This window comes from Urocitellus parryii, chromosome 1 (genome assembly GCF_045843805.1).
Source record: "Urocitellus parryii isolate mUroPar1 chromosome 1, mUroPar1.hap1, whole genome shotgun sequence".
Taxonomy (NCBI): domain Eukaryota; kingdom Metazoa; phylum Chordata; class Mammalia; order Rodentia; family Sciuridae; genus Urocitellus; species Urocitellus parryii.
The window spans coordinates 88,971,412-88,998,022 of NC_135531.1; the positions used below are offsets into that span (position 1 = coordinate 88,971,412).

Here is a 26,611-nt window from a genome sequence, read left to right on the forward strand (position 1 = left end):
GGAAATGAGAGAAACCCTGTGAGTTGGCAGGAGGTTGACAGTATTAAGTAGCAGGACCAGAGGGTCATTTTGAAAAGTGTGGATAGCTTTAAAGGGGGTAAGGTTAGAAAGAAGTAATGGAGATGATTAATCCCACCTCTCAGTTCTATGTTACAGAGCATGTGACGGAATAAACCAGCATTTATTTGATAGAGATTCAGAAAACTGGGTTGTCCTGAATAAATAGCATGGTTTATGATTTCTGGGAGTAAATGCAGTTTTCTAATTTTTGTTTGCCCAGAAGTGATTTGAGGGGTTAAAAAAAAAATTAGGGCAGTAGCTGAAATGGTTGGTTAGGCTGGAAGAGAAAAGAGAGGACTTTGCTTTTTAAAGAGATGTTTAGCTGATGGAGCCAATCAGGGAGAATTTGGACATAGAGGAAAGGGAGCCTTAACAGAACTTCTTTAGGACAGGGAAAGGATATGGGATGTAGCATGGTAGAGAGCAGGAGTATCACATGGAAATCTAGAGAAAAAGAAATAGACATCTCCAAGGAACTTAATTGTAATTCATTATTTTCTTTGAAATTTCCAAGTAGTTCAGCCTTATATTATCAAAGATCCTCTAGAGCTGGATGAACAAAGAAATCTTCTCTGGACATAAGCCATAAAAATCCAGGCATTTTGAGGAAATGGTGAAAGAGAGAAAGATCACATGCTGGTACTGGAAGGGACTATGAAAGTCTTTGATTCAGCCTCACTTGAGGTTAGATGAAGGATAAAGATGATTCTGATGATTTTCTTTCTGGTATTGTTCTTCCTCAGAAGAATAAGAAGGATGACCTTTAAGTTCAAGAAGAACAAAAGTAATTCTGGAGCCCTGGGTCTAGGAAGGTGGAAGAAAAACTATTGGGAAAAAATGTTGATTTCTTTTATAGGTTCATCTGTGTTTAGATATTTAAACTTGCTCTTTTTTTTGGGGGGGGGCGCTAGGGATTGAATTTAGTGATGTCTAACCATAAGCCACATCCCTAGACCTTTTTATTTTTTGAGACAGCATCTCACTAAGTTGCTTGGGGCCTTTGCTAAGTTGCTGAGGCTAGCCTTGAACTTGTGATACTCTTGCCTCAGCCTCTTCAATCACTGGGATTACAGGCATGTACCACCAAGTCCAGCTTAAACTTACTCTTTTTAATAGCAATAATAGTATCCTGTTGGCTCTCTTACTTCTGAAATTGGGCAATAACTAAGCTAATGCAGCTTAGTCTATTCGGTATGAGTCTTAGAAATCAACTATTGGATTTTATTATATTTATTTTATTTTAAGTCAATTTATTTAAAACTGGGGTTGTGGCTCAGTGGTACAGTACTTGCCTGGCATATGTAATGTCCTGGGTTTGAGCCCCTAGTACTATAAAATATATATATATATATATATATATATATATATATATATAATGTTAGGTCAAATAGATTGATTATTAAATTACTTGATACTCTATAGTTTTTTTTAACTTCATCTGTCACAAGCAGAGATGGGTATACATAATTCTGTCACTACTTTTGACTTGTTATTGTATTGCCCATCATTTTTACTTTTCGTATTTCGATGGTACTGTTTGAGGAACATAAAGATTTCTCACAGTTACACATTCATTTTAATTGACATTCTTTTTTTATAGTTTGTGCCTAAAATTCAACTGTGTGTGTCATTTGAATGTAACCTGCTGGATCTTGTTCACATTTTTCTGGGGGGCTTTTACTTGTCTTTTTGTTGTTGTTATTGTTAAATGTTATTTAACTTTGTGTCTGTTTTTTATATATTACATGCAGTGAAGTTTTATCCCTCCCCAACTTGATGTTTTTTTAATCAGAGATGTTTATCTAATTTTCATATGTTTAACAGATACGTTGAGTATCATTTTTATTTTGTAACTTATTTTCAGTTGTTATTCATTTTTTTTTTTAATATTCTTTCCTCTCTCTCTTTTTTTAAAGGTCAGTGTTATCTTTCCTTAAAACTCATATTCAGGGCCAGGAGGGGGATAGCTCAGTGGTAGAGTATGTGCTTTTTTAGAATGCATAGGCCTTCGGGTCAGTCCCCGGAACATACAAAAACAAACAAACAAACAAACAAACAAACAAAAAACAACAAAAAAACCCCCAAACCAAACAAACAAGAAAATCCAAAAAATTAGTTCTAATGTTCTAATGAAGTGTTTTTTTTCCTAAATAATCACTTATTTACCTTTTGAAATTTAAGAATTGCACACTTAAACATATATTTCTTGATTTATAAACTTTAGAACTAAAGCTATATTTGAACTCTTCTCTGTGAACAGTTAGAAAATAAACTTCCCATCAGTCACTCCTAATTTTTATTAATATTCTCTGGGATTTTTGTATAGTCTACTATAGTTAACTTATTAGTACCTTTATATTTTGTAGCTTTTCTGTTAATAGTTATATTTAAATTCTAGTTTGTAAAATTTCTTATAGTATTTTTTTTTCCAAATTTGTTGTTCTTTATATGTGATTAAATTTTTCTAAAATTAAATGTAAGGTTTGTTTTTGGTGCTGGGGATTGAACCCAGGGCATCATGCATGCTAATCATATAGTCTACTACTTAGCTATTATTACTTTTTAATATTTCTTAACTTTTCTGTAACTTTAAGGATCAGTGACTTTTACTACTGGTAAGATCTCACTATAAGCAACATAATTAGCAAGCTGTTTTTTTGTACAATACTATCTAATTCTGGGTTAAATTTTTTTAAATCATTTTTATGGCATATATTCTATTCATGGTTTTATTCTATATCATCCCTCCTTCTCTTTGTTTGCCCCTCCTTCTTTTCTTATTTCAATGAGTGTTTGTTATCTATTATTTTAGACATCACAGTAAATACCTGAAATATGATCAAAGAGACATGATACTGCCTTCACAGAACTTCCATTCTAATTTTGGAGGCCTTAAAAAGAACAAATCCAGGCTGGCGTTGTGGCTCAGTGATAGGGCACTTGCCTCACACATGTGAGGCACTGGGTTCGAGCCTTAGTACCACATAAAAATGAATAAAGATATTGTGTCCATCTACAACTAAAATTATTTTTAAAAAGAGAACAATTCTACCAAATATATGAGCAGATCAATAATTGTTTGTAGAGAGAGAGTGATAGGGATTAGACCTACATGACATTTAACTGATCACTAAACAAAGAGAGGGATCCTGCAATATAAAGGGGAGGAAGAGCTTGTATTAGAGAGGAAAAACTTCCAGAAGGAGATTAGAGCTTGATATGTTAAGGAAACCAAATAAAGAATGATGCTCCTAAAATTTACTTAACTTGGTGAAAAATGGAAAAGGATAATGTTAGAAAGAGAAAGAGGACAGGTAATGGGAGATATTATAGATCTTAGATAATAGTTGGACTTTTCTTTAAATACATAAAAATCTCAGTGTAGAGGTTTAGGAAAGACAGTGTTATTAATTTCTTTTGCTATTTTAAGGGGGAATGGATTGGAATGAAACATGGGTATATAGCATTTGGGAGGTATGTCTAAGCTAAAGATAATTATAACCTCCAAAGCAGTGGCAGTGGAGATGGAGAAAAGTATGGTAGATTTTGGAGGTAGCATCTGAAGACTTGTTGATGGGGATTGGTGGCTTGAGTTTCAACAGAGCATGGACTTATGAAAGAAGAGCAAGAATGTTTATTAGCAATATTGGGGCTTTGGAAATAGAAGTGAACCAGATTTTTACTAAAGCTAGAAGATACATGGAAAATTCTAGTAAGAGGTATGAGGAGTTTTCTAATCAGAAAGCAGGAGTTCCTGAGGGTACCAGATTCTATAGATAGTGACCTGTGTGGGATTAGGAGACATTGAGGGCAAGAAGATGTTGACAGAATGATAATGTATACTTTGGGACCTTGGACTTCCTGCAGTCACTCCAGTGAAAAGGGCTATTAGGCAGTGTGGATATGTTCTACTGGGAAAGGAGGGCAATCGATCTAATTGTGTGGTTTTTGATGTTCACTTATAAGAAGGCTTCTCCCCTGTGCTGTAAGAACTGCTACACGGAATTACAAATGTTTATTGCACTTAGAAAATATTTATTGTTTGGAGTTAGAGCAAGAACACTGACTCTTCTTACTTACCTATTATGTTAAAGCTATTTGTACCTCAACATTGTGCACATACCATAGGATATTTTTTCAATATTGTATTTTCATCATGAAAATATTAGATAAATAGGCAAAACCACACCAATTATTATGGCTATTTAATTTTTATTTTTAATTCACTTTGTATAGTTTTTATTGTTTTCATCTTTGTTAAAGTATATATATGTATATATGTATACATATATATATGCATATATATGTATATATAATAGTTGTCAATGGACATTTATTTATTTATTTATTTATTTATTTATTTATATGTGATGCTGAGACTCAAACCCAGTGCTTCATGTATGCTAGGTAAGTGCTCTACCACTGAGTCACTACCCTAGTCCCTAAATTTTATATTTTTAAAGGAAGAGCTACATCAGTTTTAAATTACTTTGTGGTGTAAAGATCCTACTATGTGTTACATTTTCAAACTTGAAAGTAAATATAATGGGTTCATAAGCCACTTATCACTTTTTATGTACATAATAGCATTTCCCACTGGAAACAGTTCCTCTCCTCAAACAAATATTCTCAAAGATTGTTATTTACTCTTTTAGCATATTGAAATGTATATAAAATAAGATTACCAATTACACCTGGAGTCAGACTGTGACTAAGAGTTACAAGTACTTTAGGCTGTAGCTTTGATATAGATTCTTAATGAAATGTCAGTTTAGGATTCTACTAGAATGTTAATAGGACAAGAATAATCTTGCTCACTTACAGGTAAAAGAGTAATAGACTAGAAAATTATTCTTATAAATATCTGAAATCATTCCTTGTCTTTTGTGTTGTTGTATCTTTTATATGGATATTCTGTGACTATGATAGTTCTCCAGTAATTTAATTCAGAATAGATTTTTTGGGGGTTGGGGTACCGGGAATTGTACTCAGGGGCGCTTAACCACTGAGCCACATGCCAGCCGTTTCTTATAGTTTATGTAGAGACGGGGTCTCAGCTGGGCATGGTGGTATGCACTTGTAATCCCAGTAACTCAGGAGGCTGAGGCCGGAGGACCATGAGTTCAAAGCCAGCCTCAGCAAGAGTGAGGCACTAAGCAACTTAGGGAGACTCAGTCTCTAAATAAAATACAAAACAGAGCTGTGGATGTGGCTCAGTGGTCTTGTGGCCCTGAGTTCAATCCCTAGGACCAAAAAAAAAAAAAAAAAAAAGAGCCGGGGTGGGGAGCGTCAGTCTCACTGAGTTGCTTAAGGACTCGCTAATTTGTAATTTGTTGAGCCTGGCTTTGAACTCATGATCCTCCTGCTTCAGCCTCCCAAACCACTGGGATTATAGGCATGTAACACTGTGCCTAGCAGAATATATGAACAATTATAATGAACATTTCCTCTTTTTTATTTTCAGTATATGTAGGTTATAAAGTCTATTAGATTTTAATAAATAAACAAATTAATAATAAAATTTTTCTAGCAGTCTCCATATGCCCATACTTTCAAATTCACCATTATGTAGCTCTATTATGTCCCTTAGGTATGTTGTGCTATTGGGAACTAATTGTATTTATTTAAAAAAGTGGAAACTATGCAGAAATCCAGTATTTAAGGCAAAGGGAACAAAAGAAGAGCAGGCACCAAAGGCTGAGAAGGAAATTTTAGAAAAGAAGAAAATAAGGTGGGAATGTTCCTGTTCACTAAAGATAGATGGAAAAGGAAACCAAGTTCAGTCGCCAGGATCAAATGCCACAGAAGGGCAGGTTGAGATGAAGATAGGACTGTTTGACTATTTGGAACTGGTAGCCTTACTGGGGCATTTGAATGGTGTGAGAAGAACAGTATTTCAGCGTATTGGAAAACAAATGGGAAGTCCAAGCGTAGACTTTCAGGATCCCTTAATCCTTTTCCTAGTATTCTGTATAGCCCTTGAATACTGAATTTTGAAGCACCTGTAGTTGAAGATGTTAAATACAAATCATCCATAATTCACTGCACAATTTCCAGAAATCTCTCATTTTATATTAGTGTAATAATTTATAGGAAGCTAAATATTTAAAGGTTTTGAACACTTAAATCATAGCTAAACAGGAGCTTCTAATACAATGCAATTTTTCTTTCTTTCTTTCTTTCTTTTTTTCTTTTTTTTTTTTAAGTCTTGGCTACTTATGATTCAGCAGACTGAACAACTTAGTAGGATAATGAAGACGCATGCAGAGGATCTAAACTCTGGACCCTTACACAGGCTTACCATGATGATCAAGGACAAGCAGCAGGTGAAGAAAAGTTACGTAGGTGTCCATCAGCAGATAGAGGCAGAGATGATCAAGGTTTGTCTTTCCCTATTGAATTCTTTCTTCAATTTGTGTTTAAACTTGATGAATATTTTATCCTGTTTGACGTAAGAATTGTTTATTCATCATTTCCTATCAAGAAATAGATTTGGTGTTTCTAATAAGTAGTATCTTATATCTTACAAGATAAATAGTTACTTTATCTACTTGCAAAAAAGAAAAATGTGCTGCCAATTAACCTATAACAGAGTGCTTTTTGAAAATCACTTAGATTACTTTTTATTTACTGAAATAGATTTTAGCCTTTATAAAAATTAGATGTGTATCACGTAACACTGTGCATAGATAACAAAGAATAAATAATACAGAAATAGGCAAAATAATTTATTTAAGGTATTTCCAAAATTTTGTCATACTCAGATTTTGTCTTCTGGATAATTTATTAAAGCTGTTTTTGTTATGGAAGTTTATAAGCTTACAAACAAAGAGAAGAATAGGCACATGAACTCTTTTACCCATGATCCACATAGACAACATATTTTTTTTCTTTCTCTAGTCCTACCCACTTTTTCTTCTACACTGTTAAGACCTTCTAAAAACATAACATAACCATCAATCCACCTTAAAGTGACAATAATTAAATATCCTACATTCAAATTATTGTTGTTAAAATGTTTTTACTGTTGCTTTGTTTGAATCAGGATTCAAATGTAGTCCATACATTGCATTTAAATAGTAATTTTCTTTTAATCTGTAGGTTTTTCTTTCTGTCCCTTTAACAAAATGGCATTCATTTATTGAAGAAAGTGGATAATTTGCTCAATAGAATTGTTTTCTTCATTTTGGATTTTACTGTTTGCATCTCATGATATGATTTCTTATAATTCCTTCATTCTCCATTTTTCTTGTAAACTGAAAATTAGATTTAGAGGCTTAATGAGATTCTGTTTATTTTGGGCAAGAATACATCATGGGTGGTGATGTAGACTTTCTGTTTTTTCATATCAGAAGGTATATAATGCCTGTTTCTTTATCTTTCTGTGGTGGTAAACTTTGCTAACAGGTATCAGTCTTGTCAGCCTAATAAATATATTAGAGAAGTTTCCCAGCAATCTTTTGCCTTATTAGGCAATCTATTGCCTTATTATATAACCTATTGATTGATGTTTGTTACTTAGATTCGTTATTTTCTTGGGATTTTTGAAATAGCAATATTTCACTTTTATCATTTCCTAATGCAATTTAACTAAAAGTTTTCTATAAAGAAGACTTTTCTTATCTGGTTACCCTAAAATATATATCATATAGGAAAAGTCAGATGAATGCTTGCTTTTTTAAAAATTAATTTGCTAATTTTCACAATAATAAATTGGTTCTTTAGCAACTTAAAAGTTAACCAGTGGGGCTGGGGTTGTATCTCAGTGGTAGAGTGCTTGCCTACCATGTGTGAGGCACCAGGTTTGATTCTCAGCACTACATTAAATAAATGTCCATCAACAACTAAAAAAAAAAAATTAAAAACAAAAAAGTTAGTGACTGAGTTTTCTCTTGAAAGGACGAGAGGGCATGATTTTTGTCTTGCTCTTATTCTTAAGAAATTTATCTGTTTTCCAATAATGTGAAGTTACTTTATACAATGGTTAAATATTTTAACTTTTTCTTATTGCGAATATTTTGGTATCTTGCAAGTTAATTTGTTTAGTCTTTAGATTTTAGACAATTATAGTGTTATTCTTAATTTTCCTCTTTTGAGAAGTTTTATCTGTTATCATATCATGTTGAATTTATCACTGATTTTAAGCTAATTCGTAGTTTTATTGGCTATAATTGTACAGTAAAGGGCTATAAGTAGTAAAATACATATCAATTAGTTTTTTTGGAATTCAAGTTCTTGACCAATTTAAACTTATTTATTTTTCCTTGGTTTTCATTGGTGCATTATAGTTGTATATATGTTGGAATTTGTTCATATATAGTCACAATATCACAATATAATTTGGCCAATATCATTTTCCAGTATTTCCCTTTTCTCTCCCCTCTTGCCTTCCTTGATTTAAATTTAAATGTTAAAAAATTCTGCATTTTATTTTTTTGACAGGTTACAAAAACAGAATTGGAGAAATTAAAATCCAGTTATAGACAGTTAATAAAAGAAATGAATTCTGCCAAAGAGAAATATAAAGAAGCTTTAGCTAAAGGTATGGAAAAATTATGAAAAAATGTGTATTTAAATAATTTTTGTTCTTGCTGTTTGAAAGTTATCTTTATATGTAGTAGAGTGATTCCATATAGTACAATTTACATACAAAAAAACTTAAAAATAAACCAAAGATAGACTAATTCTCAAACTGTATAGTAAACCATACTTTGTTTTAAATGACTCAAAGTATTGTTGAATAATTCATACTAAATGGAATTACATAATATTTGTAATAGATGCAAGGTGTGTATAAAATTTTTTTCTAGCATTTTATGTTTTATTTAATTAGAAAGTATTAAATAAGAAAAACAGTATTCTATTTGTTTAGAAATCTTAAAAAAATAGAATAAAGATTAAAATCTTCTTTTTATCTCTGGTATTTAAAACCCATTAAAACCCAAAGATGATTTTATAGCTTTATTTTGGCTTTATAACTGAGTTATTTGGGTCTACATTGTCTTAGAATTTTCATAAGAGATACTAAAAAGTAGAAAGGACCATGTTGGTTGTGTTTTAAAACAGAGATTTATGATTATGTTTTCTTATTGGTTACTTTTGTAATTTTGTTTCTAAATTTTTCATATATTAGATTTCAGCAGAAATTAATCAAAGATCATGAACAGAAGCTTTACTATTGCTATAATTGAGCAGTATTTGTTTTTTGTTTAAATGTGACTAAAGAGTCTTCATATGTAGATTTTTAAAACATTGCAAAAAAAGATTTTTTTTTGGTATTTTTAAAAATTTGTCTTACTAACTAAATAAAAGCTCTACTGGAAACTCTAATTTTCTTTTATTCTTATTTTACCTTTTTCTTTTACTAATGCACTTTCTCTTTGTCTTTTATTATATATTCTTTTGTTATTTTGTGGGAATAACTAAAGTATCTTGCACAATGAAATTGTTGTTATTCCAATAAATTAGAATTATACTGATTTAGATATGGCTCTCCCTCCTTTTCCCTCTCCTTTTACCCTCCTCCTTGTCTTTCTTTTTTTTTCACAATTCTAGTTATTGAACCCAGGGCCTTATGGATGTTAGAAAAGCACTGTTCTACAAAGTACATCCCTAGCCCATTTTTATTTTATTTTGATATCAAAGAAGTATACAAGGGGGTAAATAGATTCCTCCAATCACTGTCACCATCACTACTAAACACAAACATACCTATAGTTTTACTATTTTTTTGGCCATGTCAGTGCCTTTTTGCTTACAGACCGAAAAATCACCTCATAGGTTTAATAAAAATGCAAATTCCTCTAAATGTACCTTTAAATAATAATAAGAGGAGGTGACCAAAATGGATGAAGGATTATGGCTTCCACAAATTAGGTGAAGAAAATGGGTTAGGGTGAGTCAAAATTGAAAAGAATCTGTGCATGTGTTAAAGTTAAAAGGGATCAAGTTAACCTAGGTAGAAAGAGGATAATTGTGGAAGTTAGGCTGGTCAAGTGCCTCAGGCTACTTTAAGAAGACTGTTCTAAGTTATGAGAAGGGAATGGAAATTACCTGTAAATACCAGATACTAAAAAGGAAAATAGGAAAAAGGAGATAGAAAGTAGCCACTGAGGGAAATCTTCACCACTTTCTCCTCAGCCCAGCTTCTCATAATACAGTAGTTAATCCAATTCTTTTTCAGACCAGCTTCAATTTATACAGATTGAAAAAGCAGCACCCACCATCCCAGCCCAAGCAAGAAGTTCATCATTATTTGTATTTTATAGAACCTTTTAAGAAAAAAATTAAATAACCATAAAAGTTAGAAAGACGGTATAGAGAATATTCATACTGACCACCTAGATTCAACAACTGTTAACATTCTGCCACACTGGCAGGTTCCCTATGAACCATTTGAATGTAGGTTTCAGGTATCATACCTTTGATCCCTAAGTGACTCAGCATCTATTTCCTAAGAATAGGGATATTCTTCTAATAATCCCCATAAAGTTACTATATCTAAGGAAATAATAATTCTCTACTACCATTTTTTATATTGCCCAGCATCTTAACATAGCCCTACTATCATTTAATATCCATTCCGTTTTCTAGTTTCCCAAATTGTCCCCACAATATCTTTTACAGCTATTTTTTTTCTGTTGTCATTATTTTCTTGTTATTTTAAACCAGGATCTGATCAAAGCAAACATACCACTTTTGATTATTGTGTCTCTTTACACTTTTTAAATATTTTTCACTTAGAATAGTATTCCCCACTTTTTGTTCAGGACAGTTTTCCAATCAAATTTTTCATATTTTGTCTTTAATTGCTTATTCAGACAATAGTCCCTAGACTACCCACTATACTTCTTATAAATTGGGTAGGGCTAGAGGCTTGATTAGATTCAGCTTAAACATTTTTTGGCAAGAACACTTCATAGGTGATATGTGTGCTTTATTTTATACACTCCATCAAGGGGCTTATAAGTTGGATTGTGTCACTATTAGTGCTTGGTCAAATTTGATCACTGAAGTGGTGATCACTAGATCCCTCCCTTTTAAAGGTACCTTTACCCCATGCAATTAGTAACTCTGAAAAAATATTTTAGCATGTGTGAATTCTGTGTAACCTAAAAATCTTCCATCCATAGTTTGATATCCATTGATGATTCTTATTAATAATGATTACATCTGTAGCTCTTCAGTTGTAAAATGTGTAAAGGATATTGGGAAAAAGAGAAAGGAGGTTTGGGGAACATATACAGAACAAGGCAAATAGGGAATAGAAAGCTGGAAATATGGAAAATAATTCTAAAAGCTTTGCTGGGGCCTTCCCTATTTAACTATTTCCAAAGCATAAGCCCTTTAACGAAAGGCTGGCTTGAAACAATGAGTAAAGGGGAGAGAGAGCCTCTTACTTAGGGTTGTCACTTTAGTAAGTATTTTAGTTAGAGGCATTTCTTGATAGCAGTTAGAATAACAAGACTTGAAAGGAAAAATGCAAATTTACTTACTGCAGATTAAAATCTGAATACTTATATATTTAAACACAAGCTTAGGTTTAAATATAAAATAATTATGTGAGTCCTAAAGCTTTTACCTGCACTAAGTAGTGTCAAAGAGAATAATATTTTCTTTCATTGTTATTGTATGTATTAGAAAACAAATATTACTGTGGGATTTATCTCTTAGGAGACATTTCAGAGGTTGGCTGGGGTTCCCTGGTAAAGATGGGGAATTAAGGCATTGTTTGTTACAATATATGTTTTAATGACCACCTTTGATTGCCATCAACACTGTAGTTACACAAGGGAAACAAGTCAGGCATTTCTAATGTGGGTTTTAGTCTATTAATTAATTTTTAAAAAATCACAAACCAGTGAATATTTGTGCCAGGAAGTGACAAAGAGTTATCTAAATTGCTGAACTTGGCTTGTTTTGTACCATCAGATAAGAGCAGGAGTGAGGCTAAGGTCTGTTGGACCAGTGGGTAGCAAAAACTCATCATTCCCTTCTCCTTTTTCATGTCTTACTGGTGAAGAGGAGGGATGAATATTGTGGTAATAAATCAAACAGGTATCTGGGATTGTGAGAATTGGCATTTTACAGTGTGCTTGAATGGATGCTGTTTGAATCCTGATTTGAAGATCAAAGGTTAAAATTATGAGATAATCTGGGAGATTTTTATATTTAATGCTATTAAGGAAAGTTTATTATATTTTAGGTGTGATAATGAAATTGTGGTTATTTTCTTACGGGCTTCTATATTTATGATGTAAATACAGAAATATTCACAGCCAAGATACTATGTGATATCTGATATTTGCTCTTAAATACTCCAGGGGATGGGGAATAAGTAAATGAAAGTATAGTTGAAGCTTGATTGGTCATGAGTTGGTTCTTTAAGCCAATTGATAAGTACTTGGGGATGTATTTAACAAGTATTTCTACCTTTGTATAGATTTAAAATTTTTTTCATAAAAATTAAAAAAAGATGTATTCTGCTGTCTGTCCTATTCTCTACTATCCCCCCTCCCCTCCCCTCCCCTCCCCTCCCCTCCCCTTTTCTCTCTCTACCCCTTTTACTGTAAATCATTTCTTCCATTTGTATTATCTTGTCTTACCCCTCCTTTCCTCTTATATGACATTTTGTATAACCCTGAGGATCGCCTTCCATTTCCATGCAATTTCCCTTCTCACTCCCTTTCCCTCCCACCTCTCATCCCTGTTTAATGTAAATATTCTTCTCAAGCTCTTCGTCCCTACCCTGTCCTTGTTAACTCCCCTTATATCAAAGGAGTCATTTGGTATTTGTTTTTTAAAGATTGACTAGCTTCACTTAGCATAATCAGACACTAGAAAGGCAATATGTCAATCAATGGAAGGGTAACTGATGTGATACAGCAATTTGTATACGGGGTAAAAGCGGGAGTTCATAATCCACTTGAATCAAACCGTGTAATATGATGTATTAAGAACTATGTAATGTTATGAACGACCAATAAAAAAAAAATAAAAAAAAAAATTAAAAAAAGAACATTGTTACAAAAGAAGAAAGCAAGTTTTCATAGATGATTCTCATCAGTGTACCTATTTCAGGATTCTTAAACTAATCTGAATCCATTATTTATCATTTTATATTTATATACTAATTAACTGGTTAGTTAATGTATTCAGTTTGTATAATAAGACTGTCTCTTATTTGATAAATACCAGAGATAAAAGGTGTGGATCCTATCTTCAAGCAATTGAAAGTTGAATTTTTCGTTAAAGGATTTACCCAATTAAAACAATTTGGGCCCACAGCAAAGTTGATATTGTAAGAAAATGAGCACATGCATACTTTTTACCCATATTCACAAATTATCAAAATTTTGTCACTGTTTTGCTTTTGCTGTTTCTCTTTCTTTATCTTTCTATGCATGTATGTATGTATGCATATACACATATGTATAAAGTTTACTTTTGCAGAACCTTTTGAAGTAAATTATAAACATTGTAATAGTCCCCCCTGAATACCCAAGTATATATTCCTTAACAACTACGACAGTTTCCAGCATATCTATTATTTAACACACTTAAGAAATTTAATATTGGTACATTTCATTTATTTGTTGGTCATTTGAATCTCTTTTTTTTTGAGAAGTGTATGTTTAGTTCATTCGCCCACTTATTGGTTGGATTAGTATTATTTTTTTTGATGGTAATATTTTTAGTTCTTTAGATATTTTGGGTATTAATCCTCCATTGGAGGAATAGTTAAAAAAGATATTTGTCCATTCTATAGGCTCTCTCTTCATGCTTTTAATTGTAATTATTTGCTGTGCAGAAGCTTTTTAATTTTATTTCATCCCATTTGTTAATAATTGGAATTATTTCTTGATCTTGGGAGTTCTGTTGAGAAAGTTGTTGCTTGTGCTTGTGTATTGGAGTGATGGTTCTACATTTTCTTCTAGCATTGATGAAGTTTTTGGTCTAAATCTTAGGTCTTTGATCCATTTTGAATAGACTTTTCTGGGTAGTAAGAGACAGGTGTCTAGTTTTATTCTTATATGTGTGGACATCTAGTTTTAATGATTTGTTAAAAATTAGGCTCTCTTTCTGTCTTTTTGCCAACATATGGTTTGGTGTGAAGCTGGTATTTTTTAAATAGTGTTTTTCTTTTCTAGAAGTATAATTCATTAATTTTTTTCTTGTATAGGTTGTCTTTTGGTGTTGTTTTTTTGTGTGTATGCATGTGAAAAATACTTATTTCAGTTTTCAACTCCTATTCTTTTTTTAATATTTATTTTTTAGTTGTAGTTGGACACAACACCTTTATTTTATTCATTTATTTTTATGTGGTGCTAAGGATAGAACCCAGGGTCTCACATGTGGGAGGCAAACGCTCTATCACTGAGCCACAACCTCAGCCCATTAACTCCTATTCTTAATTTACTCTTAAAATATAGTACAAAAATGCAATTCAGTTAGCCCAGCACCATTTTGAAAAGATTATTATTTCCTTACTGAATTGCTTTGGCTTCATTCTGAAAAAATCAACTGACTTTATATGTGTGAGTCTACTTCTAAACTCAGCTCTCTTGATCTATTTGTTTATTTTTATATCAATACCACATTGTCTTATTGATTATATGTCTAAATCTGTTTGTATTGCTGTAACAAAATACCATAAATTGGGTAGATTATAATTAACATAAATTGTATCTCACAGCTTAGGAAGCTGAGAAATCTTAGCTCAAGTGTGCAGTAGATTTGTTATTTGATCCATTTCTTGGTTCATAGCAAATGAGCTCTCTTGTTCTTATTATGTGTGATCACTAATCCCATTTCTGCTGGCTCTACCCTTATAATCTAATATTTTCCCCAAAGGTCTTATTTCCTAATACCATAGCATTTTGGGATTAGTGTTTTAATAAATTGAGTTTTGGAGATAGATATTTAGAGCAGAGCATTATAACTTTATAATTTTTAAAATAAAGTAGTGTTATTTTCACAACTTTGTTATTCTAAATTGTTTTAGATATTTTAGGTCCTTTGCATTTCCATATGCATGTTTAGTTCTCTTGTGGATTTCTGCAAAATAGCCTGTAGGGGTTTTAATAAGGATTGTGTCAAATCAATAGATCAAATAGGTGAGAATTGACTTAGTAACAATATTGAAGTGTTCTAGTCTCTGAACATGAAATGTTTTATTTGTAAGATTTATATCTTAGTTTTTCTCCATCAGCAATGTTTATAGCTTTTCATGTGCAGACCTTGCATTTCTATTGTCAAAATTCGGATTATTTTGTTACTTTTAGTGCTATTGTGAGTGGTATCATTTCTTTAATTTTGTTTGGCATGTTCATATATGATACATTATAAATTCCTTATGATTTTATACCTATAGAGTCATGTTGTCTGTGAATGAAGAGTTTTATTTATTTATTTTTTATCCTTTCTCTTTTTCTTGACTAATTGGCTGGAATTTCTAATATAATTTTGAATAGAAATGATAAGCATAAACAACTTTGCTTTATCTTGTTACTGAACTCAGAGAAAAGCTATAGATTTTTGAAGATTTAAAAAAAATCAGGCTGAATTTTTTTCTATTCTTGCTTTAAAATGAATATTAAATTTTGTCAAATGCTTTTTCAGTATGTTCTATGATTAACATGTATTTATGTTTTAGTATATTAAGGTGGCAAATTATTTGGATTTTCACATTTCAAATGTTAAACTAATTTTTCATTGCTACAATAAAATATCCTTTGTCATGATGTATCACCACTTCTTACATTGTTAGATATGGTTTTCTAAGTTTGTATTTCTAATTTTTCATCTCTATTTATGTTTCTTGTCATATCTTTGTCTCATTCCCATATAAGATAGCATTGGCCTCAGAATGTGTACCTCTTCTTCAATTTTCTAGATAGATTTGCATTGAGTTAATATTCTTTGTTAAATATTGGTAGGATTTGTTTGTGATATGTGTTTTATTTATCCCTTTTTTGGGTGGGGGAAGAGGTTTTCAATTATAAATTCTATATTTTTAAATTACTATGGGGCTATTTAGTTTATATCCTTTTACGTTAGGTTTGGTAGGTTGTATTCTTTAAGGAATTTGTCTATTTCATTTAAGTTATTGAATTTACTGTTATTAAGTTGTTCATGAATTCTTAGTTTGCTTTTTGTATTTATAGAATGTGTACTGATATTTCCATCTCATTCTTGATATTAGCATTTTGTGTTTTCTCTGTTTTTATCCTGATCATTCTGGCTAGAGGTTTATCAATTTTCTAATATTCTAAAAGATCATCTTTTGGCTTCATAGAATTGTTTTTGTCCTGTATTCTTATTTTTTTTTTTTTTAGTTGTTGACAGACCTTTACTTTATTTGTTTATATGTGGTGCTGAAAATAGAACCCAGTGCCTCACACATGCCAGGCAAGTGCGCTACCACTGAGCTCCAGCCCAGCCCCGTTTGAGATTTTTGACTTCCTATTTCATTGGTTTATGCTCTGTTCTTTATTATGTCTCTCCTTTGCCTTGCTTTAGGTATAGTTTGCACTTCTTTTAAAATTTTTTTAATGTGGAAGTTTAGGTTGTAAATGAATTTGAGAATAATCTTTCATAATAAAGGCATTTATCATATAATTGTCCATATGTACTATTTTAGCAATATACTACACCCACCTACCTACCTACCTTCCTGTCTTCCTTTCTTTCTTCCCTTCTCCTTCCTTCTTTCCTTCCTCCCTCCCTCCCTCCCTCTCTTCCTTCCTTCCTTCCTTCCTTGATTTTCTAGGGATTGAAGCCAGGGTCTTCTGTATATTAGACAAGTGTTCTACCATTGAGGTACATCCCTAGCACTGACAAATTTTTAAATCTTGTATTTTCAGTTAAAAATACTTATTAGTTTTCTTTTTGAACTTTTCTTTGATTTGTAGGTTATTTAGAAAGTGTGTTGTTTCATTACCTAATGTTTTGACATTTTTCTAGACATATTTCAGATTTGATTTTTAAATGAATTCCACTGTATTCTGAGACTACTGTTGTGATGGCTATTTTTTTATACTTATTTGTACTTTTATTTGACTCAGTTGTGTATTCTGTTATGTTTTGGAGTCAATCTATGTTATCAACTTGGTCCAATTTTTAATAGTAGTTTTTAATTTCTTTCCTACCTTTTTTTGGTGGTACTGGGGATCAAACCTAGGGCCTTGGGCATGCTAGGCATGTGCTCTAACACTAAGCTACATCCCAACCCTGGAAATTTCTTATAGACACACATTTTTTTAAGTGCAGGATTTAGAGAGTAAAAAAATGAAATTAGATGAAACCAAGTCTGTCTGACTTTCGTGTTTCTGGTTTTGTTTCTTCCTACAAAGAAAATGAATTAAATAAAACTTCATTAGCAAAAATGAAAGGCAAAAACACATTAACCTAAGTTGTAGACTCTTAGTGAACTTTATTTTATTTACTAATTTGTTTTGTGAATTGTGTGAGTTTATTAATTCTGAAATATTTGGGGCCTACTATTTCCTCTACTTGTTCATGTTGTAAAAATATCTATTATCTTTACCTGTATTCCTGTACGCAGGTACTTGTGTTTATGCCATGAAGTATGTTTTTCCAAAGTGAAAAAACTTTAAGGGCAAATGTAATATTTGCAAATTTTATAAAATTTAAGCAATACCATACTAAATCATATAATGTTGAATTAAGTAGAGCTGAATATAATTTTGCTTTTAAATTTTATAGTTCACATACACTGTTTTTTAATTAATTAATTTAATTAAGCCTTAAAATATCCACAATATATTTGTGAGGCTCTCTCTTGCATGAGGTCGAATCTGAATGCTGCTTCTTTATCACACATCAGATTTTTAAAAAATCTACAAAATTGAATTATTCATGCTCATGACAATCAGTTTAGAGAAGCTTGAAAGGACGCTCTTTTATAACAATCTCTTTCTAATAATTCTTTCTGTATGAGAAACAAACAAACAAAAAAGTGCTAAGGGATTGGTAAATTCTTTTATATTTTACAGTTCTTTACCCTAGCAGAATAAGAGGGACCTACTGCTGAAACTGTGAGAAGTAGCTTCAAATTTCATTCAAAAGTAAATTTTTCTGTAATTAGGAACTATATTTTCTTAAATTGACTCTTCGTGCATTATGAATAGGTTTGAGATATTTTTATAGTCAATTAAAGTTGGTTAGATCCTTTGAGTTGCCTCTTTAGAGTACTTTAATTATGAAAAACAGTTTGAAATGAGTCCAGTCCTGAGACAGATGGTTAAATTTATGTTTAAATAAATCCAAAATTTAAAAAATGAATGAGACTTTTAAAGGCTCTCTTAGTTGATTTTTAAAATTTGAGTTAATCAAGAATGGTAACTGTCCTTCTTACACAGTAACTTAAACATCCGAATCATGTATGGGTAGTGAATGGAGGTCTTCTAGAGAATATTCTGGAATTCAAATGTATTTTGTTCTTCAACATATGGAAGGAATGCATTTTGGATATAGTAGTTACTAAAGGTCAGAGTGAAGTTCAAGCTATTGTTGATGAATAGTTCTATTGAAGACACCTGTGAGAGGTTTTTTTCCCCCTCTATTCATTAATATATGATCTATCAGCAGCTAACTTATGGCATGAATGCTTTTCACTGCAGGGAACTTAATATGATAGACACTTTGCAAGGTTATTAAAAGTTATGGCACTCTTAGTTATTAATCTAATTTGCATTAGGTTAAAGCTGTGCATGAATTGGATTGACAGTTAAAATATTATCATTAGATGCTGAAATATGATGTGGAATGGAACATGCTACATGATTTACTTGTATTCTTTATATAAACTTCTAAAAATATAGCAAAAGCACAATATTTTGATTTGTTCCTACTTGGCTTAAGTTTTGTTGAGTAAAAAAATCTAAGTTCCATTTGGAAGGTATTGTTATATCTTTTGATTTTTCTATATTTTAGACAGCTAGAAAGCCTGGCTTGAGGAAGTAACTGCTTGAGCTAAAGCCGACCCAGATTTTTCTATGTTTTGTAGGTAAACTTCTTAGAAATATTAGTTTTGGACTTTATCACTAGAAAAGTGATATCAGAAAGTAATATTGATAAAATAAGCAACATGATCTAAATATTAGATGTAAAATTATAATCTTTCTGTAACTTAATTTTTTTAAATATTTATTTTCTAGTTATAAACAACACCTTTATTTTGTTTATTTATTCTTTTATGTGGTCCTGAGGATCGAACCCAGGGCCTCACACGTGCTAGACGAGTGCTCTACCGCTGAGCCACAACCCCAACCCTGTAACTTAATTTTTAAAAAAATTATTTAAATGTAAATTTTATTTTTCAAATAATAATTTTCAATTCATGCATTTAAGAACTATTTATTGAGTTAGTGTTATGTGCTAGGCACTATTCTTTTAACCAGTGAGATTGTAGATAATAAAATAAACAGAAATCCCTATTTCTATTAGGCTTACAATTTAGCGCAGAAGATAGTCAATAAAACAAATAGATTAAACATGGTATATTAAATGGTGACAAGAATGATGGAGAAAAACAAAACAAGGTAGGTGAATGGCGTGTTGGAGTATGTTCAGGTTAGCCTCTTGGAGAGTCATTTAAATGAAGAGTAGAGGAAGTGAGGGAGTGAACCAGGTGATTACTTGGGACAAAGAGTACTCTAAGTATAGGGAATAGCCCATAGGTCTGGAACTGTGGTGACTGATGAGGGAAATGGTGTGGGGGGATGAGGTGAGGTCAGACAAGAAGTATGATGGTGGGTGGCAGGAGAGGCACATATCATGTAGGTACTTGGTAATACAAACATTTTGGCTTCTGCTCTAAGATGGGAAGCCATTGGAGGGTTTTGAGCAGAGAAATGACACAAACTAATTTAACATTTTAATAGAATAAGTCTGGTAGCCTTATTGAGAATAGTTTGAGAGATGGGGGAGGGATGAAAATAATGATCAGTTATTTTTAGGCTATTGCAGGTGAGGTCATCCTGGGTTGGACCTAGGTGGAAGCTGAATTGGTGAAAAAACAGTCAAATTTGGAAGATTCTTATTATTTATGGTAGTTGTGTTCTATAAAGTCATTGTGAACACTGAATTAGCAAATACTGAGTCACTGCTCTTAGGGAACATACAATGTTTAGTTCTATAAAGTCATATTTTCTACAGTCAGTGAATACATAATTTTGTTCTGTATGTGTTTGCATTTAGTGATATCTGTTAAATATGTATTGTTGGTTTCAGTGACCTTACCACCAACAGTGTTATAACGCATGAGTGAACAAAGCTTATTGAACACATGCATTTTCTCCATAAAGCATTTTATAGCCTTCTTGAGTATAGGAATACTAGATGGAACTTCAGGTGGGAATGTGAAATTGACTTATACACCATAATAAGAAGTCATTTAGGCAAGAACCGTAAATAGATGTAAAAATTAGTTGGTGAAAATTGGAGGTGTAACAGCATATTAACATGTCAAAGTTTTTTCTACAAGGTACTTATTAATTACAAAGGAAAATTAAATCATAACTTTACTGTGGAAAAATTGAGCAGATACCACCTTAAAACCTGAGACATTTAATTTATAAAGGGAAAAAGATTTTTTAGCTTATGGTTCTAGAACTTCCAGTCCAAGACTTTACTGCTTTGAGCTCTGGTGGGGAGTATGTGGTAGAGCACACCACTCACATCATGAGCTGGGAGGCAGAGAAAGACTGAAATACAGGTGTCCTATAATCTCCTTCAAGGGCATGCCCTCAGTGACCTAAGGATTTTCCATTAGGCCCCACATCTTAAAGATCCCACCACCTCTGAATAGCATCACCCTGTGGACCAAGCCTTTAACTTTTGAGGACATTCAATGGACTTTTGAGGGACATTCAATGCTCAGTTAAAGCACTTAGCAAAAGGCAGACATGCATTTCTTTCTTATTTAACTCAAATACAGAGAAGGATAATTGAAGGTTAGAGTATAGGTGAGCCATTTTCATGTGACTTCCATCTCTCTGTCCAAGGAAGCTGCTCTGTTTTCTTACCATCTCCCAACCATGGATATTGTATCTGTCTGATCAGAATGGCCTAGACAACCAATTTGTTTTCTCATAGTGATGGAGGCTAAAAATTTGAGAGCAAAATGTTAGCAGGTTGGTTTCTTCCAAGGCCTCTCTCCATCTAGGCTGGTCTTCATCTAAACTTCCTTTTTTAAAAAAAAAAAAAAAAACAAAGAATACTAGTCATATTGCATTAGGGCCAATATTGGTAAAGCATAATTGTAATTGTGAAATGATTTTGTAATTCCATTCATTTTACATATATTAATTTGTTTTTAAGATATATGAAGGACTTTTCCCTTTCTTCAGTTTACTTTTTAAGTTTATATATTAATTTACTGTATTAGTGTGAAGTTGTTGATTCTTAATTTATTCAGGGGTTAGAATCCTTTGTTATCATTGCATGTTATCATGCTCATATTTGGCAAATAGGGGCGACTTCAAACCAGCTCCTCTGTCTTTTTGATATATTCCCATCATTTGTTGAGTACTTATATTCTGGTTCATCTGATGCTTTTCATACTCCATTTTAAAAAAGAATCCTATTTCTTTTCAATGGAAGAGTGGTATTTACAAAATAATATATGTGGCCCTGGATGTGCTCATTACTGCTCGAGTGTCATTGTTGTAAGTTTTCTCAATGGACTGAGCTAGGAAATAAATAAACATGCACTCATGTATTTCTGTGCCTTTTGTTATATTATTTGATTTATTTATATTAAAACTAAAGAGTAGGGGCTGGGGTTGTGGCTCAGTGGTGGAGTGCTCAGCTTGCCTAGCACATGTGAGGCCCTGGGTTTGATCCTCAACACCACATAAAAATAAATAAATAAAATAAAGGTATTGTATCCAACTACAAATATATATATATATTAGAAAAGGCCAAAAACCCTGAAAGCAAAGAGATGGTAAGAAAACAAAGCTGCTTCCTTGGACAGAGAGATGGAAGTTACATAAAAATGGCTCAGCTGTACTCCAGCCTTTAGGCACGGTGACACACCCCTGCAATCCCAGCAGCTTGGGAAGCTGAGACATGATACAAAGTAGGGGTAGATATATGGCTCTGTGGTCAAGTGCTCCTGAATTCAATCCCCTGTACAAACAAAACAAAACAAAACAAAACAAAACAAAACAAAACAAAACAAAACAAAACAAAACAAAACACACCAAAACAAAATAAAACAAAAAACTAAAGAGTTCACATTGATGTTTCTCATTCCAATCCAACATCATAAAGTTCATGCCATCTTCTCTTTTTTATGTACTTGTAATTTCTTTCTCTGACAATAAGAAACTTAGCACCTGTTATTCACAATGTATTGGCTTATTGACTCAATGCTAGAATACACAGAAAATAAGTTCAGCTAATTTATGCTTTTGAAAGTGAAGTTTAGAAACTACAGTTTGGTATTTTGTTAGGGCTATTTTGTCTTCAGTTTTCTTTTGTAGTCAAGTATTGATTTTCAAAGAATTTCATAAATCCCTTCTTTATATTAAAAATAATATAATAAATGCAAAAAGAATGATGGAATTAAAAAATTGTAATTTTCCAAGAACATAGATTAGTTCTTTATTCCCTATTCCTTTTGTTGTGGATGTTTTCCACTGGAAATAGTTTTGTTCTTTTGCTTCTGTTGTATCCCATTTAAAAGTTTTTTTCCTTTTTTTTATCCTTGTTGATTTTGTTTATTTCTGACTGAAACTTGAATGGTTTCTAAAGTCAGAACTGTACAAAGATATATACTTAGATAACTCTATCAGATTATTTTCCTCTTATTCATAAGCCCCATTACCATACATTGATATTCTTTTACTTTGCTTTTCTGTTTAACAGTGTATCCAAAAATATTTCACAATATTTCTGCACACAGATAGCTTTTCATGCTTTTTACATATGCATAGCATTTCACTGTAAGTTTATTCAAGCATGCTTCTGTGTATAGACATGTAACTTATTTCTAATTTCCCCAGATATAAATGCTTTTCAGCTTTTGATAGGATTAAGTCTTTTTTTGGTGGGGGGGGTTCAAGGGACACCAGGGATTTAACTCAGGGTCACTCAACCATTGAGCCATGTCCTCAGCCCTATTTTGTATTTCATTTAGAGACTGGGTGTCAGAGAGTTGCTTAGTACCTTGCTGTTGCTGAGGCTGGTTTTGAACTTGTGATCCTCCTGTCTCAGCCTCTTGAGCAGCAAGGATTACAGGTGTGTGCCACCTTGCCCAGCTGATCAGATTATGTATTGATAAGCAAATCATAAATTGAAAATATTGAGGTCAATCATATCTTTAATACACCTAACCTACTGAACATTGTAGCTGAGTAACACAGGACTTTGTAGAGTATCAATTATTTTCCCTCATAATTGATGAAGTGGCTGGCTGAGAAACGAAGCTTGCCTATGCTTCCCAGCATCGGGAGAGAGTAGCATATCACATTTTGCTAGACCTGGAAAAGATCAGAACTCAAAATCAAAGTACAGTTTCTCCTGAACGTATATTGTTTTCACAACATTATAAAACTGAAAATCTGTAAGATAAACCATAGTGTACGACTATCTATATATGCAGTACTACCATGAATAACCTTGTACATGTGGTATTGTGTGTATGTGTATGTGAATGTACGTGAATGGAGGAATTCTGTAAGCACAAAGTTCTAGATGTGTGAAACAGCTGAGTTCAAAGATAAAAACTTATGCAGTTTTGTTAGATATTCCCAAGTTTCCTTCCATGAGACTTATATAGGTTTGTATTCCCACCAGAAATGGCAACAGTATTTGTTTTTTCTGGTGAAACAGTATTTGTTTCACCAACAGAGTGTTTGCTAATTTGGTAGGTAAGAAATAATATCTCAACGTAGTTTTAATTTGCATTTCTTTTATTATGAATGAAGAAGTAAAATTCACTTTTTATTAATTTAAAAATTGTGTGTGTGTGTGTGTGTGTGTGTGTGTGTGTGTGTATGAATTGCCTTTGGCCCATTATTTTTCTATTGAGTATTTGGTCATTTTTTTTTTATTAATTTTACAACTCCTTTACATGTTAGAATTAGTAGCTCTTCATCTATTAATATATGGTGCAAGTATTTTTGACTAGGTTGTCAGTTGTCTTTTGACTTTTTTTCTTTTAATTGATTTGCTGTGAGTAACATACCATTGTTTGTTCCATGAATCCGTGTGTCTACTGCTGACTCCCATGAAACTATGGCAGTCTAATTTATCACCTAGCAAGTAGGGTAAAATATCATACTCACCATGGCTCCTGACAAGGATTTATTTCTCCTTTTATTTTTTTAGTTTCATTTTTTCTTTTTTCCCTTCAAGATCTCCAAATTTCCATCCTTCTTGCTTTTTCTGTTCCCTTCAAAGTTTCCAGCTTTTCTTCCATTCAACCATTTCTCCCTCTGAAGCATTACCTTTCTAAGATTGCTTCCTTTGCCTTTTACTTGCACTTTCAAGCCCTTTCCTGCTGTAAGTGCTGTGATCTTTCACTATGCTTTTAAAGTGTTTTCACATGTAGGTGGATCTTCTTCTTTTTTTTTTTTTTTTTGATAGTGGTTTTAGATCAGTATTAATCATGCTGCTGTCACTTTCTTTAGTCCCCCCCATCCTCCTCCTTTCCTCTTTCCCTCCCATTCTCTCTCTCTTTTTCTTTGTTTCTTCCTTCCCTCCCTTTCTTTGTCTTTTCCTTCTTCCTACTCTCCTTCCTCCACAGAATGACCCTTGGTTTTCATGAATGTTTATAGTGAGAGCATGAGAAATCATTTGTAGAGGGTTGTAATTTGTTTTTCTACTCATAGATAATTTTAAATCTGGACTTTTCCTGCCTGTTAGTTATGTTGATGGTGTGTGTGTGTGTGTGTGTGTGTGTGTGTGTGTATTTGTGTGCACGCGTGCGTGCATGCTTGTGGTTATGATGCTGCTGCTGTCCTACTTACTTAGGATCCCTCACATTCACAGCTTTCTTATATAGATTTGGACATGGCATATTATTCAACTTACAGGTAATTGAAAAACTATGGATCAATCAAATCTAGCATTTTCTATATGCAATGAAATGCTATTACATTGAATTGGAGAGCTTGCTCTTTAAAGCTGTTTCATTGTGAAATTTATAAGATAGAACTATTTCAATTCTCAGAACAGTTTAAAACCTATAACAAATGTTCAATAAACATTTCTTTATTGATTTGCCAAATTTTCTTATTGCAGGAAATTTATCAAATGTGGCAAAGTGTAGATGTAGCCATTTTATTTTCTTCAATCACAATGTTTTTTGTTCTCCAAATTCTGTGCTTTGTTTAGCCTTTGCTATTAACTGAATTTTGACAGTTTTGTGCCATTTGATCTTCATCTCAACTTAATGAGTTAGGAAGTACAGATAGTTTTACTCCCAGGTTTAAATATTAGATTCTACAATTTAGATTAAAGGATTTGTTTGGAGTTGCACAACTAATCAAAGAAGTTAAGACTAAAGATGGCTTCTTAGAATTGTTCATGTCAGGACAACATTGTATAACATAGGTAGCCCTTTCATTGTTTCTACATATTACACTTGAATTCTATTTCCATGTGAAAAGACATATTTGTACATTTGGCCTAAGTAACTAAGACATTAAGATGAATTCCTATTCATTTTCTTATTACTCAGTGTATCTAGGATAGCAAAGTAAAAAGCTTAAACTTGAGGAGGAATGTTTGAAAATAAAGATGTAAGATGGAAAAATATTTAGTTACCCAAATCAAAGTAGATAATACTTGTAAAAAAAGTATTAATCACTTATTTAATGTCAGGAAGCTTTCTACTGTGATATTGAACAAAGGGTAAACAGAAGTTTATAATAAAAAATACTTGACTTCTGGACTAGCCTGTCTCTTATAAATGTCAGACTTACACAATTGAGTTTTGCCGGCTTCATAATAATGTTTATGGCATGACATGTTGTATACACACACTGTTATTACAAAACTTGAACAGATTTCTCAATAAGTGGTGGCACAAGAATTATAATTCAGTCTCTTTGAGAATTTCATTATGTGGAGGAGGAAAAATTGGATGTTTTCCTCCCTGTTAATTGACACAGAACAGTTCCATTCCCTGCTTTATTGCCTCTCAGCACCTAAGGAAAAGTATATAGCAACTGAGATTCTTTGTCAATAAGAATTTTTTCACTGTAGAGTGAAATATTATACTACTTGTAATATTTCATATTGAGAAAATTAAAAATTAAGAAAGTATGTAAGTGACCTGAGATATTCTGAAATAGATATTTGGGAAGAATTGTGCTAGATAGCTTTTGCAATAATTTTGTTAACTGAAAGAAACTAAAAAAAGTTATTTATACCTGTGGTTTTCAAATACTACTAACATTTTTGGGATTTATTTGTATAGTCTCTATCAGATCTTAGATGTTTATTTTAAAACAAATTAGAAAAAAGTACAGTTGAATCCCTTTCCAAATCATGGCAAGTAGACATGTTTTTA

The 26,611-nt window shown here is 32.3% G+C and overlaps 1 protein-coding gene across 1 annotated transcript in view; it reads left to right on the forward strand.

Annotated features, from left to right (window-relative positions):
- Fer (FER tyrosine kinase) overlaps window positions 1-26,611 on the forward strand; it is a 414,004-nt gene that overhangs the window by 55,276 nt on the left and 332,117 nt on the right. Inside the window, exons 4-5 of the mRNA XM_026391317.2 lie at window positions 6,267-6,440; window positions 8,503-8,602. Of these exons, the coding sequence (XP_026247102.1) occupies window positions 6,267-6,440; window positions 8,503-8,602 (274 nt within the window). The remainder of the gene's footprint in view (window positions 1-6,266; window positions 6,441-8,502; window positions 8,603-26,611) is intronic.